The 15,752-nt window shown below is 50.3% G+C and overlaps 1 protein-coding gene across 11 annotated transcripts in view; it reads right to left on the bottom strand.

The window, feature by feature from the left end:
* ITSN1 (intersectin 1) overlaps positions 1–15,752 on the bottom strand; it is a 212,285-nt gene that overhangs the window by 39,108 nt on the left and 157,425 nt on the right. For 9 of the 11 annotated variants that reach the window (XM_046002823.1, XM_046002821.1, XM_046002820.1 and 6 more), the window contains 5 exons: positions 14,471–14,637; positions 11,171–11,216; positions 8,812–8,933; positions 6,263–6,380; positions 4,474–4,665 (listed from right to left, as the gene is read on the bottom strand). In XM_046002823.1, the coding sequence (XP_045858779.1) occupies positions 4,474–4,665; positions 6,263–6,380; positions 8,812–8,933; positions 11,171–11,216; positions 14,471–14,637 (645 nt within the window). Of the gene's footprint in view, positions 1–3,459; positions 4,100–4,473; positions 4,666–6,262; positions 6,381–8,811; positions 8,934–11,170; positions 11,217–14,470; positions 14,638–15,752 lie in introns of those variants that run through there. The other 2 variants (XM_046002829.1, XM_046002828.1) reach the window with 2 other exon arrangements.

Here is a 15,752-nt window from a genome sequence, read left to right as displayed (position 1 = left end):
AGCAGCCCCCTAGCCAGGACACCGTTGCTTCTGGGAAGCTCACAGTTGAAGGGAAGGGAACTGCAGACACACCCTGGTGTCCTCAGACACGCCCTGGTGTCCTCTCTGAGGGTGACGTGGTACACCGCGAACGGATCCCCGGTGCTTCCTGCTCGTTCGTCCATTGCTCACCCGCTCATTCAAACGGCATTTCTGAGAACCTAAGCTACTGTATGCCAAGGTGATCGTACAGCATACTAAGCAACAGGGATTGCTGTTTTATGGGTGAGAAACCGGAATATTGGCGATTTCATGTTTCAACCTAATTAGAGGGTTTTCTTAAGCTGGCATTACCCTTTTTTTTTTGTTTTTTTTTTTTCTTCAGATGGGTTCAAAGAAGGCGTAGAGAGCCTGGTCACCATCTGCTATCCAGAGTCTGGATCTGCGCGATTCCCTTCCAGAAACGGGGCAGACACCAGTGCCCAACGGAGGTGTAGTATTTTTTTGACTTTATAAAGGAATGAATCCTTGCTTAGACCAGCTTCTCCCGGACACCCTTTTGTGCAGAGGCGGTCTGGGCTCTGGCCCACCGGCCCCCACTCTGTCCCTACAGCCCCCTGGCCCCCGATCTGCAGTGTGGAGAGGCGGCTGGCCTTAGCAAGGCAACTCGGAACCACGAAAGGAAGGTGATCTCATCTGTACTCTTCTTGTCCAAATGCCACCGTACTGAAAGTCCATTCACATGATAAATCCATACCAATTATGAAATTAAATGATTTAATGACCAGTTATTTTTGTTTAACAACTCAGAAAAAATCTGATCTCTTTCAACTCCAGGGCCAAAGGAGATAGCCAGCATGACTTGGCTAATTTAAAGATGCTTTTCCTCTCTTTTATCCAACTTTTTTGTTAGCCAGATTCTTCGAGAACAGGACTAAAGTATTTTACACCAAATTGTACGGTTTGGGGAACAGCCAAGAAGAGTAAGATCAAGTCCAAAATACAGAACCAGGACTCTGGGATTTTTTTTTTTTTTATGTTACAGATATAGAACATGAACTTAATAAAGGATTACGTTTACTCAACAGTAGTTACCGGCACAAACTCAGCCGCCAGCAACAAGGAACCTGTTTTGGCCTTGACCGACCAGGTGAACTCTAACCGCTGTGGCCAGCGGGTGGGACCAGGGTTTCTCAACCTGGGTACTGGTGACATCTGGGGCCAGATAATCCTCAGGTGCCGGGGGGGCGGGGCCCTGTGCATCCTAGTACAGGTAACAGCATCCCCAGGCTGCATCCGCTAGAAGCCTGTACCCTCCCCCTGGTTGGGACGCGCTGGGTGAGACAGACGCCCTCCAATCCAATGTGAACCAAATGGCTTGCGAGGGGCAAGCACCCAGAGGGACCGGCACGGAGGGTACTCAGGACAGAGGGACGTGGTGTGCAGAGCATCCCCCCTTGACAATGTGTCACTTCTGGCCGAACTCAAGGCTGGAGAAGGAACGTTGGCTTATGTGGTGAAGGGGTCCTGGGCAAGAGATGGGGCTCGCTGCCCTGATTGCTCCACAAGCGGGGGGCAGGGGGGCGGGGGGGTTGGAGATGGAGACCCCTCCATCCACCTCTTGACCTTTGCGGGTCCTGACATCTGTGCCCAGGACAGCCACTTCCCTTCCCAGCGGCATCTGGTCCTTACTGATTTGGGTCTCAGCTTAAATATCACTTCCTCCTGGAAGGGTCCTCTGCCCCTCTCCCTGCTGCTGCCTCCCCCCCACCCCATCTGCTCTGGGTGTCCTGCTCAGGGGAGCCTTGTACCCTCCGGCACAGATCACCTGACCACACACACACACACACACACACACACACCCCTGCCCCCCAACATGTCTACATGGACTGCAGCAATTTGGTTTCTGCTTGTTCTTCTTGCTAGAACATGGACTCCAAGAAGACACGGACCCTGTCTCTATGAGAACCCAGGGGACACCTCGCCCAAAGTATTTGCTGATGAAGGAAATCACTCTTCAACTGAACGGCTGAGGAGGGTGAGCGAAGCGCGTGGTCATTGTTGCAAAGAAGTTTCGTCAACGTGTACGCTGGTTTATTTCTGCAAAGGCGACCAGACTGGCGTGTGCGAGGCAGAAACGGATGGCGACCGCGGTCTGGAGGGTGTGAAAGTTCCCACCTCCACCCACACGTTCTGTTGGATATGTTCAACAGACCCAGATTACGATCCGTCTTTCGGAAAAATGTTTTGTGCCCTGAGTCCCCTCACGTGCCTGTCGATGGATCAGTGACACACGCTGGGAGCCCAAGGAGACAGCCACTCCGCTGTGTGGCCGTTCAAGTCTTCAAAACCCGTCTTATAAGGGGCGACCCTCTACTCCCTGATCGGGGAGGGCTGGGGAGCCAGGTGAGAGGGAGGGCCGTTCGGAGAAGACTCGGGGAGGAGCGGAACAGGGTCTGTATCTCAAAGCCCGAGCGTCCTGAGGGACACGCGGGCCGCTGGCCCCCTGCTGACATCTAGTCTGCCTGGTCCCCCAATACCACGGCCAGGTTCCAACACCAAAACACAGAGACATTTCCGTCTAACTTTTATATGAAGAATTTAATTATCTATACACGTCACTAATTCCAAAGGGTGTATTACAGTTGTTAAAGCCGCAGGTTTATATATTTCTATATCTTACATTCATATCCACGAACATCCGGACAGGCGAGGGGACGAGGAGAAGCCTCGCCCCGTCCCCGGGACTGGGGGGGGGGGAGCCTCACAACACACCAGCCAGCACAGGCACCTGCTCCCGAGGGAGATGTAAAAACAGAAGGTAACTGCAGGTTACAAAGGCATTCGTGGAAACTGGGAGACTGTGCTCGAGGCTTCCCTTGCCCGGGCTCCTGGGCTGTCAGCAATGGGCATTTTTATTGAGAGCTTCCAACTAGTGTTTAAAAAGGACACACATGGCTTCGGCTACAACGCACTGGACACGTACACAGACCAGGAGCTCTGTTTCATATTAAGCTGCAGAAATCCCACAGTCTGGTTAAAAAATGTAAACATTGGAAATTAATCGCAGGGAGGCTTCTGTACATTCTTTCTTGTCAAGAAAATGACTTGTTTGAAATAGGTCATTCCATGAAAAGGAACTGGAATAAAAACTTCACGTAACAGAGACCGAGAAGAGATTGTGGGTGTTGTGGGTCGTAACCAACCCAACAGGTGTCTCCTCTACTGCTTTGATGGTCTGAAAACACGCCAAGTTAAAAACCCAAAACAGAAAACAGCAGCTCAACCAGATGAATCTGAGACCGAACGAAAACACAGGTGCTTTCTCCTGGGGCTACAGGGTCACCGTGTAAAATCCAATCAATGCAGTGTGATCAGAGCATGTACAAGGTAGCTTTTGCGCGGAAAAGAACGGATTTCCTATGTACAAGGATGTACGGTTCCATGCTCGGCAAAATACATCTGATACACACAAACAGGCACAAAACACCTTCGGTTTAATTGGGGTCGTTCTACCTGTCTTTAAAAACAGATATACTGAATTCCTCTGTACGTCTACAGCGCGGGCGGGGGGCGGGGACCCAAACTACACAATTTAGTTGATAACACTGGACAAAATGAAAAAAAAAATACATCAAGTCTCAGATTTATGGACATTTGGAACATTTTTTTAATAGCACATGCAGCATTCCTTGATAGTGGGTCTTTTTGCAAAACCGAAATAGCAAAGGAGTAATTGATTTTTATTAAAAGGCTAAAATATCGTTTTTTTAAAAAAACACTTTTAAAACTACTGAAAGCACCTGTGCAAAGGTGGGAGGGGGGACGTCAATTTGAGTCACTAGGAAAGCCACAAAAGGACCCACTACCCTGTGTCTTTTCGTAAGGTTCGCTTCTAGCTCTGTAAGTAATAGCTCGACATTGTCATCACATGCAACTAAGGTAAAATGAGGTAAACTGCTCTGCAGTGAGTTCTTCTACTCAGAAGGCAGTAGGTGATCATGCTGGAAGTCACATGATCAAGGCTGCATCTCCCATCATCCCTCTGGGCAGTGATATGGGATAGTGGGTCTCTTTGAGGACTTTCAAGCCTGAGGGGGGGATGGACAACATATGATTCCTAGAAAAAGGAGGAAAACAACACATAAGCAAAACAAAACAATGAGCAAAATTCAAGCTAGGAAAATGAGTCAGGCATGTAAACAGCATGGTGCCAAAATGATTAAAAAAAAAAAAAAGGAAAAAGTGGGGAGGGGGGGAGGGGGCATGCTACAGAAGGAATGAAAATAAAACAAAACAATAAAACGAAAACAAAAAACAACCCCACAAGGTAAAGTCTCGCATTACAGAAGGTCTTCAAAGAGACTGTCGTGAATGCAGCAATGGTCTGGCTTTCCGCTCTGCAAACAAAGCTCAGCCGGATCAGAGCAGTGCCGCACGGGTGACCGTGAGAGACCAGAGGGGAGAGGCGGCGCGGCGGCCAAGGGCACTTACATTGCTGGCTTGGGTCCGTGTCCGCGGTCAGCTTCACGTAGTTGGAGGGGAAGAGCCCCACCTGGCCGTTGACCTCCCCTCTCCACCAGTCGGGGTCGTCCTTGTTGAGGACATTGATGATCTGGCCCTTGCTGAAGGCCAGCTCGTCGTCATTCTGGGCGCTGTAGTCATACACGCCGATGACCTGGCACACTGGGGGAGACAGGGCCGGGTGAGGGCCGCGGGGTGCGCACAAGGGGCAGCAGGCGCTCCCTGCATGCTCCCGCACCGCGGTGTCACGCTCTCAGGATGGGACGTGATTCAGTGAGCGGCTCTGGTGGGCTTTTGCAAAGCAGGGGCAACCGGGAGAGGCGAGGGCATAAAAACCAAGGTGACAGTAGAATTTCACACTAAGTCTGTAGCTGGTGAGATACCTTCCTCTTTCTCGTGCGTTCACGTCAGCAGAAAATCTACAAGGATGCCGGAATGCTCTCGGAATCACTTCCGAGATTCATACATGTGTGAGCGGAGGAACGCACCCCTGGAATGCTGACTGCACAAGACAGAGGTGTATGGGGGACTCAGCCACTCTGTTCTGCTTCCTTCCTTCTCCCCTCTCCTCTCATTTTTTTCCCCACCACCCGCCCTCCCACTCCAAAATCAAAATCTTACTGAAAAGTAAACCCAATGTTTCCTTCTGCTATTATCTTTGTGGCTCAAAATTTTGTCTCAAGGAGGACATCACCACATTCAAGAAGATTTTTCTCTTCTCACTTTCCCTCAAACCTGTAGGAGGTTCAACTGCTTTTGTTCCCTGGCCTGAGCACACATTTGGATAAGTCCGCGTGGTTAGGCAGGGCCTCTCATTAATCTTCCTCAACCAAGTTAACTGAATCATTTCGGCCAATTATTTCGGTGGGTTTCAACCAACCCGATGAAAGGGGTCCCGCCCAACTACCCCAACGGAGACGGGGTCCAGCTGGCACCGCCCCCTCCGCCTGCAGGAGGCCCACAGCCAGGGCTGGGAACAGTCTCGCTTTGCCAATCCCTGCGCTGCTGGCAAAGTCTGCCAAGTTGTCATCGTATTTCACTGGGGATGTATGGCACAGACGCCAACGAAAGTTACGCGTTTTCCAGAAATGCCACCCAAGAGCTGGTGGCTTGAAGACCCGAGGGCAGATTCCGGTTCCCCTAACCTCGCCCATCTCAAATGTGACCCAAGCATCTAATTTGGTCTCCTCAGTCAGAAAATAGGCAACCGCCTCAGCCGCGGTGCCCTCTGTTCCTCTGAGTCCTTTAGGGGAGCATGCACAACATCCTGCCGTTGAGCGAAGCCCCCTCTGTTCACAGGAAATGTCACGGGGGAGCTATTTTAGTCTTCGGCGAGCAACCCATTACAACCAACAGACCCCCGTGGCCTCCAGCTCCGTCTCCTGACCTACTGAGACCCCGGCCACTTATTTTTAGGAGTCCCTTTCTGTCCCCTCAGCCCCTAGCCCAAATCCCGATTTAAACAGCTGGAAGGAAACCAAGAGAAAAGTCTGGCTTTGATGCCGCAGCATTCACAACTCCTTCAGAAGACAGTTCCAACAAGGGCTCTGTTGTGCCCCGGACAGCAAAGCTGCTTAGACACTCGGTCCTTTTGAAAAACATATTCCATATCCCATTAGTTGGGGATCGGTCCCGGCAAGTACACGAAGTATTTACAGCAGCTGTGAGAGCCGCTCTAAGACACTCCGGGAGGGAACCCGGAGGGAGGATGACGGGGACCCGCGGACCGTCGTCCAGGGGGAGATCGCACGCCGCCTACCTGCCGGGAGCGCTGTCGGCTTCGGGGGCTCCGTTGGAGTGATTTTGCTCGTCCCGGGGCTTAGAAGTTTTACGTAATTAGCGGGGAACCAGCCTATCTGGCGCTTCTTCCCACGCGCCTAGTAAGACAAGAAGGACAGCGAAACGCTTAAAAGGGTCGTCATCATTCAGGAGCCAGTCCGCGATGCAACAGAGCACACGCAAAAGGTTCACACGGAGCCGCAAACCGTCTGGTGTGAACGGCAGCATCTCTGAGTTTCTGTATCACACGATGAAAACACTGCAGCGAGAATTCAAACCGGGGTCGTCCTTGGCCAGCGGACCCTGGAATGTGTCTACATGGGTGGGACCGTGTGGGTCCCAGCTGGGTGTCACGGGGTATGTCTGGCAGAGGGCACCCACTCAAGCGGCCCTGGCTCTCACATGTGACTTTCAGGGGACGCAGGAATGACGGTGGAAGCCACCACTACGTATGGATCTGAGGCTAACGGTGACAATGACAGTAATGAGACACTGCCAATAATAGCAGGCAACACTTCTTGGCTGCTTGTGCTGAGTCGGGCCCTGCACCGAGCACCCCATGTGCGTTCACCTGCGCAACTGCAGAGGGAGGATACTATGACTATTCCCGGTTGCCGGATGAAGGAAGTGAGGCCCGGAAAAGCCCCGTGACAGTTACAAGCCAGGTAGCGGCGAGCCAGAAGTCACGCTCGCGCCTGCGCTCTTACGCATGAAGTGAGATGACATGTGTGTGCTATATACAGTGCACAGGGGGTTCGAACCGGCCCTGTTTTCAAAGGGGGTAAGCCGAGACCTGCAACTCTATGAGGTCAAGGTCTAGCTGGGAATGACGAGAAACACTACGAGCACCCAACTATGCCAACGGGAACAGAGAACCCAAGATGATGCACACAGACGTGCACACACACACAGTAGCTCTAGAAAAACAGGTGCCTTCAAGGACAGGGGTGGGAGGGAGACTTTCCGTATCCCCCTTTGCTTACTTTTGAATTTTAAACCCTGGGAATATATTCCCTATCCGCAAAATAAGAAAAGAAAACTAGAAGAAAAGAAAACTTCCTCTCCCTTGACTCTGCCCTCCCACCTGCCAAATTATGGAGAAGGATCCATCTGGGTTACTTTTAGAACACAGATCAAGTTTCCCTTTCCTTGTGGTCTGACAGATTGCATGCCCTTGGCTCAAGGACTGAGGCTCACAGTGAATCCGCCCACGATGGCAGCGTCTCATTTGCAAGCCCCCATGTGCTCCTCTATCCAGTGGGCCGCCATATGGCCGGCAACGACTCCGCCATGGCCCTACCCCTGCCCTCAAACAAGGGCAGAACCCGGAGCTCACTGGCAGTTTCTTCGTTTGTGCATCCACAATGAGAGAGCCCCTGCTGAAGGCCGAGAAGCCCTCCCGCGCCTGGCAATTCACCCATTTTCTTGGGGATTTCAAGAATTGTTTAAAACTGTCTTTTGAGCAAGGTGCTAGGAGGGTGAGGCCAAAAGAAAAAAACCAGTTACCACCTTCAAAACGCTGATAACCTTCATGCAGACGTAAGACATTTGGGTAAGAAGCTAACAGAATCAATATTTAACACCATGAGTGGTGTGGGCATCGGGACCCCCACAGCTCAGGGGAAGATGTCCCTTCTGAAGGAGGTGGGAGGCGGCCAGCTCCGGTGGTCTCCCACGCCTGGGGAGGCATGTTACTCTTAGGGAGGCCCTGAGTCTGGAGGACGGCTTGTTGTCAAGGGAAAACAAATCACCCAATGAGGAGAGGCTGCAGCGGAGAGGTCACCGAGGGATGGGCAGACTAGCAAGTGCATGACTGGGGAGGGAAGGGGGCATCTCAGGGGACGCCAGCTCAGGAGGCCCCTCTCCCCCCGGTCAGATTCCCGAGGCCGGCAGGTGAGTGTGGTCAGCCCCGCTGGACAGGTGTTACGGCTGCCCACCAGGGTGCTGCCCACGACAAGCCGAGTCTCCGGCTACATTCTAGACGGTGCTGGCCATTCCCGGCACTTCACTGTGTCACTGGCTGCCCACGTGCACAGAGAGGGACCTCCCCCTTCAGCGCACCACAACAGCCATCTTCTCCTTGACCAAGGTCTGCCTCGACAAAATGGCGGACCGAGGACACGGACACACACACCCCCTCACGCGCAGGAACGAAGCCTGTCGTGACGCGGCTCTTGTGGCACACCTTACACTTAAGGATGGCGGGCGCGGCTTCTGTAACGCCACGACACGTGAGGGTGGCGCTGCAGGCACCCCTGGCCACGGCTCTCACCCTGGGGATGCAGCAGGCAGGCCGATGTGGACAAACCTCTTCGGGAATCCTTAGCTCTCCCCATTCTGCTACTGACTGGGTGCCTGACGCTCCGAAAACCAACACACGGACTCCGACGACCGGGCGCCTCCCCACACCCAAGCGCGGGACCAGGTGGGGCGGGTTCTGCTGGCCTTTGCAAGGACGTCCTCGCCCTCTGGCATCTTACACACTCAAATGTGGACAGAGAATTTTCGACACATAGAAAGGACACTAACTTGCAGCTCTCCTTCCCACCAACCGCCTGGGTTCTTTTTCCGGATCAGAATCAGCTGACCAGGGGCCAGAGTGAGCTGCTCGGGGCCGGTGGCCGTGTAGCAGGCGATCACCTGCGCGATTTCTGGAAAACAAGATCAAACATGGCGGCGCCGTGTCAGGGTCAGGAGGAGAAATTCTAGGAAGACACAGCCACCTCCCCAGTTCCCAGGTTGATGGGCTCAAGGCCAGTGCCCTGGGCTGGTTTTCTGCTCAATGAAGAGGGCTCACTCCGTGGCCCCCGTCCCATGGCCTACAGTTCAGACGCTCCATTCACAGGCTCAGCTGGTCTTTTGGTTCTGCTCTAGGACCTCCTCATCCTCCCTCAGAACATATTTACCAAACTTCTCTCCATGAACCCCGTTCTTGCCCCACAATTCCTACCCCTTCTGTCCCGGCCCCCCCACACTTGCTGCCAAGGCCCTGAGGCCCGCCGCAGGGCCTGGTTCCTCGCCCTCCACACCGCAGGGCTGGCACCCAGGACACTCACCGCTAGGGAAGTGAATCAAGGGACTCCCACCCTCCAAATAAGTAGAAAGACGAATTCTATTTTCTCCAGAAACTTTCAGGGGCCTGGTGCTAGCTGATTGAGGTGTTGTGGCTTTAGGCTCTCAGCCCCACCCACGTGACCATTTTCTCTGCGGCTCCCATTCTGAGGGGGATCCTTGAATATCAGGTGGGAATCATGTCAATGCACGTTTTCTTTCATTTTAGGTTAAAAAAAAAAAAAAAGAGTCGGGAGTTAAGAGAATTTTATGCAAAGGGGGGGGACGTAAACAGTTCTGTACTTTCCCTAAATGTTAAAAATCTCATGGGAAAAATTCCAGCAGCACCACAGACCAGACTCTGAAAAGTACATTTCTGCTGGCACAGGAGGTCAAGTACGAAAAAACAAAATGCTTCTCTGACTGAATTCTGGCATACCCGCAGTGACTGCTTTAGGAGCTTCTAGAAGCAATATGGAACAAACTGTTCTGGTCCTCCACGCTCTCTCCCCACCACAACAGATCTTGAAAGAAGGAATGAGGGAAAGCAAGCAAGAAAGAAAAGAGGTAAAAAGGCCCCCCCGTCCTCCGACGGTACTTCCTCCTGCTCCAGAAAGCACATGCACCAGGCAGTCTCCTCTGACCCTGTTCTGCCATCGGCCAGCGGCCACTGGGCTGTCGGGGGCAGGCCCGGCCCTGCCAGATGCTTCGGGGAGATCAGGGGCAGCAAGAGAGAGGCCAGCTTACACACACCTCGGCCCTGCCGAGAGCCCTCGCTGGGAAATCTGTGCTGGGGGTAAGAATTCTCCCCTCACCCGCCAAGGACTAGCTCTAGATTCCAGGAGTTTTTGGCCTGGAGAGCGTCCAAATGAGTGTCCTATTTGGCCTCAGATTTTCCTGCTCCTCAAAGGACCTGGCATGCACAGCCAGCAATCTGCCCCCAGCTTTCTTCTCTGTCTTTTGTGTCCCTGAGCAGCTTGCTGGTTTCAGTACAAAGTTAAGCCCATCTGGACCCTTTGGAATGACAATTCGCAATGTAAAATCCTCACAGTTAAAACCTAGATGGGGACTCTGACTAAAATCCTGTGACAACCCAAGAACCCACTTTTCCTTGTCAGGTAAGCCCTTCTGGAGCTGAGCACCAGACCCAGGAACACCAGACTATCCCCATCCCCTGCCCAAAAGCCTGCCGGGGACGCCCCCATCTACCATCTCCTACGGACACAAGAGCAAAAAGACGTGCCACGCAAACCATAGGATTTCACATCTGCTTCTTGTCCCTCGAGTTCATGGTACTATTTGTGGAACGTGTGATTTTGGTTCAATTAACTACAGCACCGAATTCAGAGGGATGGCTGTATCTCGTACCTTCAGTGTGTACCTGAGGAGAACCAGCCCGTGGCTTCTACATTAACGGGACCTCTACTTTGCTCTTTGAATCCTGGCTGCTATTTCTGTCCTGGGACCCAACTGTGCTGTCAGGACAGGAAGTGAGCTTCCTGGTCCTCCCATGAGGATGAGGCGCGGCGGCTGCACCCAAACCTTAGAGCTCCACGCGTTACAACCTGCCCCCACCTTGCCTGACTCGCTTCTTCGCGACCCAGGAGAACACGCTGTCTAGCGACGTCCCCACTCCCCACGTGTGAAGCAACAGCTAGAGTTCCTAACCATGTGCACGTTGTGAATGGATTCCGAGAAGACGATAAACTCCAACCCCTCTTACGAAAGAGCCTGTTGTCTTCCCTTCCAGGCTTCCCGCCCTCCCGAACAAAGATCGGGAGCAACTAGCAATTACATTCAAAACATTGAAAAACAGGCATCAGGGTTTGTAACTTACCAGGTTTTTTTCCTAAACTCCCTGTTTTCCCAGCAGTTCCAGAGCCCTTAAAACAGAGCAAAAGGTCTCATTTGCATACTGCAGAGTTTCGTGCATGCAACTTCAAACGCGATCAGTGACGACACAAGCCCACTCGAGCCCCCGGCGCCTCCCTGCTCATTCTGGGGAAACACAGCAGCATTGTATCGGCTGCCATCAGATGGTATCAGGAAAACGGGACAAAATAAGTGCTTTAAACACACACCTTTTACCCTCTTCTTTCGAGAAAAGTGAACAAAGGATGCGGCACCGTAGGGTCCCAGAGGGCTCAGGTGCTGCCTGGGTGTAGACCACGTGCGTGCTGTCCTGGGTCAACTCTAGCAGGGGGTGCCAGACCCTACTGGTCTAGGTCCTGAACACTGAGCTCCTGCCTGTGTCCAGATGGGTCTTAAACATTTCACACAAAAACTACAGAGACTCTGCCTGACATCCATGAGCCCAACACCCAGATTGACTGTAAAATGTTAATGGTCTGCTACACTCGCTTTAGAGCTTCCTTTCTTTTTAATAACGGAAACAGCATCGTGGCCATTCAAACATGCCTGCCCCGTCCGATTCACCTCTTTACCCCCGAGGCAGCCACCGTCCTGCGCATCCTCTCCACCCATCTTCCACCGTATAAACCCTGAAATCCCTCAATCAGTGCCGGCTGCACATTCCACAGAAGCAGACCAGACCAGAGGTTTTTGTTTTGTTTTGTTTTGTTTTTTTGGCAACTATTAATTGTTCCAAAAGTGCTCTGGGGTTGAATTCCTTTATGGAAACTCATGGAATTTTAAACCAGCTGAATAAGCCAATAGGCACCTCGAGTCAGGACAGGGGCCAGACTGCAATCTGTCATTACTGAGGGCTTTACTCTGAATTGAGTTTCATTCTTGAGTCCCTGTCTGGCAGTAAATTAAGTATTCCAATCAAGACAAAACCAAAAAAAGCTCAATGAAGTAAATGACAGTTACTGCAAGAATAAGAACATGCCATTTATCTAACTTATCACAGTCCTTTTATTTTAGTTACTGAAATTTAATAACCATGTACCAGGGAAAGTCCGAGTTACAATTTTTACTCTGATTATGATTTCTGTATTAACAGAATATTTAATACCAATCTCCCTTGCTATTTTTAGAGGCTGCGTATCAAAATGAAGGAATACTAATGAAACACGATCCAAAGGACTTTCTTAGCATGTACTTAGAATACACTCCCTATAGTCCATGAAAGGATCAAGGTTTGGCAACACCCAGTAATAGAGTCCAAACAGCTTTGGTGTAGGCCCCGCTTTTCTTTAAGTGGGCTCTATGCCCAATGTGGGGCTTGAACTCACGACCCTGAGATCAAGAGTCACATGCTCTACCGACTGAGCCGGCCAGGCGACCCAGTGCGCTCCCTTTTTGACACCACAGCCAGCACAGAAACTAAGACACACTCAGAGGGCCGGGTTCTATCTTGGACCCCCTCAAGAATGAGAGAGAAAAGATGCCTCAGCGTCTGCGTCTTGGCCTTTCTCCTAGAGAGAAGGGAAGCCAGGACAGGACAACCTCTCCCATGCCCAGAGGGGCAATTCTCCTTTCTGAGGCTGGGTCTGGTTTTAGCAGGAAATTTTCCGTAGACACTGAACTCTGTATCCAAGGAGAATCAAAGAGCTAACTTTTTAGACTTCTTCCTTGTGAAATAATGTAGCTGAGTATTTGTCCAAAATCTTTAGCACTTGTTGGTTCTTCTGTGTCTCAAATTTTAAGACTGTGGTTAAAAAGCACCTTATAACTCAGTTTACCTTTAAAAAAAAAGTCAGGGTTTTGTTTTTTTTTTAAACTTACTGATTTCAGGGTTTTGTTTTGTTTCTTTTTTTTTATAGAAAACTATAGTTTATCAAAATACAATATAAGTAATGGTTTTGGTCTTTTAATTGGTTCAAAAGGTAGTCACTTTGAGAATCTTCATGCCTAGTGGTAGAAATTGAGTCTAGTTTTAGTTTTTCCCCTGCGCTTCTGAAATATCTTCTGTATGATTTTTACTGGATCCGACTGGATTCTTGGAGGGAAGCCCAATTCTCCCCTCTCTGGGTCTGCCGAGGACAATTCGCTGGCTGTTTTACTGGAGAGTAGCACTTTCTACCAGGCTTCTGCCAAATTCTCTCAGGGTAAGCAATGCAAATCCTTCCCTGGGTGTCTCAGTAAGCTGCTTTCGAGACCACAGCAAGGGAAAACAAAACAAAACAAAACAAAAAAACCCACAAAAAGCTAAAATGACACTCCCTGAAAAAACAAAACCCAAGCAAAATAGAAACTGCTCCTGGGCACTGCAGGGAAGAGGAGAAGGGAACGGGAAGCATGGGGCCCGGCTCCAGGCTCCCAAAGCAGCTGCAGGTACCAGGGGCCTGGGGACCAGCCCAAGGTCCACTCTCGTACAGGCATGCCGATGAGAGGGGAGTTCTGTCCCTCTGGCTTACACCTGGGAAAGCCAGCGTTAAGAAAAAAAAGAAAAAAAAAAGTCAATTCTTGTTGGTTTATTTATGTGCAATTGATCTGTTAAATGACCACATTGATTTACCCCGAAATTCTCCACTAACTTGAAATGTGCCACTAAGGGACAGGCTCCCAGTATTCCCGGAGGGGGGGCGCACCCCACCATTTCATTAAACTTGCACCACCTCAAGACCACTTGGCACGCAACTGGATTTTTAGGGCCCCATGTCACAACAATGGGAGCCATTCTGATTTATAAGGGTAACAGCATTTAGAATAAATTCAGGCCCCCGATCAGTGGGCCTGAGGTACTAAGGCCTAGGCCAAAGTGTTATCGAGCTCTTAAATCTTACGTCTTCCTAACGTGTAGGCAAAAATATAAATTTGAGAAACTCTCTACTATCCCATGTTCTGGGACCCATATCACCACATGGGGAGATACTACTGTGTGCCCTTCTACAAGTATCCCAGATCAGCCACCCCGAAGGCCTAATGAAACACGTTCCCTCCAAATCCTCCGTCAGTCACATGCGGGCACAGAGACCAGTGCTGACCAGTAACCCAGTGACTCAGCCCAGGCTCCACTTGGCCCCAGGGAGTTCTTCTGCTTGTGGGAAGCCACGGCTTACCCTGCAGCACCAAATGACAAGTTCAAACAATGACGGGTTGCTCTGTGTTTGCTGCCAAGTTCCTGGAACTTAGCCAAACCCATCAAAGCGTTCCACCGACCAATGTAGTGGCTTCCCACAAAGAGAATAACCGCACAGAAAGGGAGAGGAAACAGTTAATGTGGGTTTACCTCTGAGTCCTTAAGCCTCACATAGTTAGAAGGGAAGACTCCGGACTTGTCGCCCACTGTTCCTGTCCACCAGTCACCATCTTTCTTGGTAACCAAAATCACATCCCCTTGCTGAAAGGTTAAATCGCCTTGCTCAGAACTCTCGTAAGTGTACATGGCAATAAATTCTGGTGGGGAGAAATATTGAGATACGGAGAGAGCTTGATTGTTTACAGAAAACCCAGACAGCTTTGCAAATGCAAGTTTATGAATAAGGAGGTTCGGATAAGATCCATTCAAGAGAAAGGCTTGTCACAGATAAAACTGAATTGCAGAACACCCTGGGCACCAAATTCCCCAACTGCACATAAACATTTAGTAACTGCAGACAGGGGCACAATTCCTGTGAAGGCCCAGCTTTGGGAACAAAAGAGGCCAACTGCCCGTCTACCAACACGGAGTGCCAGGAGCGAGCTCTAATTTAATGTCATGATTCCCTTTTAAGTGTAAATGGCGTTTACATTTACCTTCAACTAACATTTACCGAGTAGTCGTACTGAGCACTGACTTGGATGCCCGGACACATGGGCCCTTCTACCCACATCAGACACCGTAACTTCCACTTGAAGGGTACCAAATCACAATTGTGGAGACGTTTTAGATACAGTATAACCTTTCTGTAAATTAAGTAAGACACACTGTTCATTATTCAAGTGCCCGAGTGAAAACTTATGACCTTTTGTGCCATATACACGGATGGTGGGAAGCTGTTAGAACATAAAAACAAAGGATACACACGATTTAGTTAAAAACGAGCATCCATTTGTCATTCAGGTACACAAACAGGAAGCAGGGACTGATAATAAAAGTAACGTCTCCTCAATCCCAGAAAATAGCAAACCTTTCTGAACAAGTTGAAAAGCAATCTCGGTTTCTTACATTTTATTATTTGCGTCTTAAAGGATGAGAACTAACGTTTTTTGCAGTCTTGCATGGGAAGGGTGTGCATTCCAGAGGAACGTTTTCTTTTTAATCGCAAATTGCTGACTTTACTAAGGCTCGGAAAGCAAACTGTATTCTCCAAAAGATCACTATGCTAGGGCCGGATGAAAGATTTACAGAAAGATGAACCTAGGTTTCTTGTTTCTACTTTTTCTCCATTTTATCCTAGGCTTTTGCGTATTTTTTTTAAAAGGGGTTAAAAAAAAAAATCACCATTTACCTAGTCAGAAAGTACATTTTTCTGATGCATGATGCCTGCTTCTGGCTAAAACTTCAGAGGGAGCCCTTAAATTCAGAGCCT

This window comes from Meles meles, chromosome 4 (genome assembly GCF_922984935.1).
Source record: "Meles meles chromosome 4, mMelMel3.1 paternal haplotype, whole genome shotgun sequence".
NCBI classification, from domain to species: domain Eukaryota; kingdom Metazoa; phylum Chordata; class Mammalia; order Carnivora; family Mustelidae; genus Meles; species Meles meles.
The sequence above is the reverse complement of the archived record's forward strand: the minus strand, read 5'-3'. Positions and strand labels throughout refer to the sequence as shown.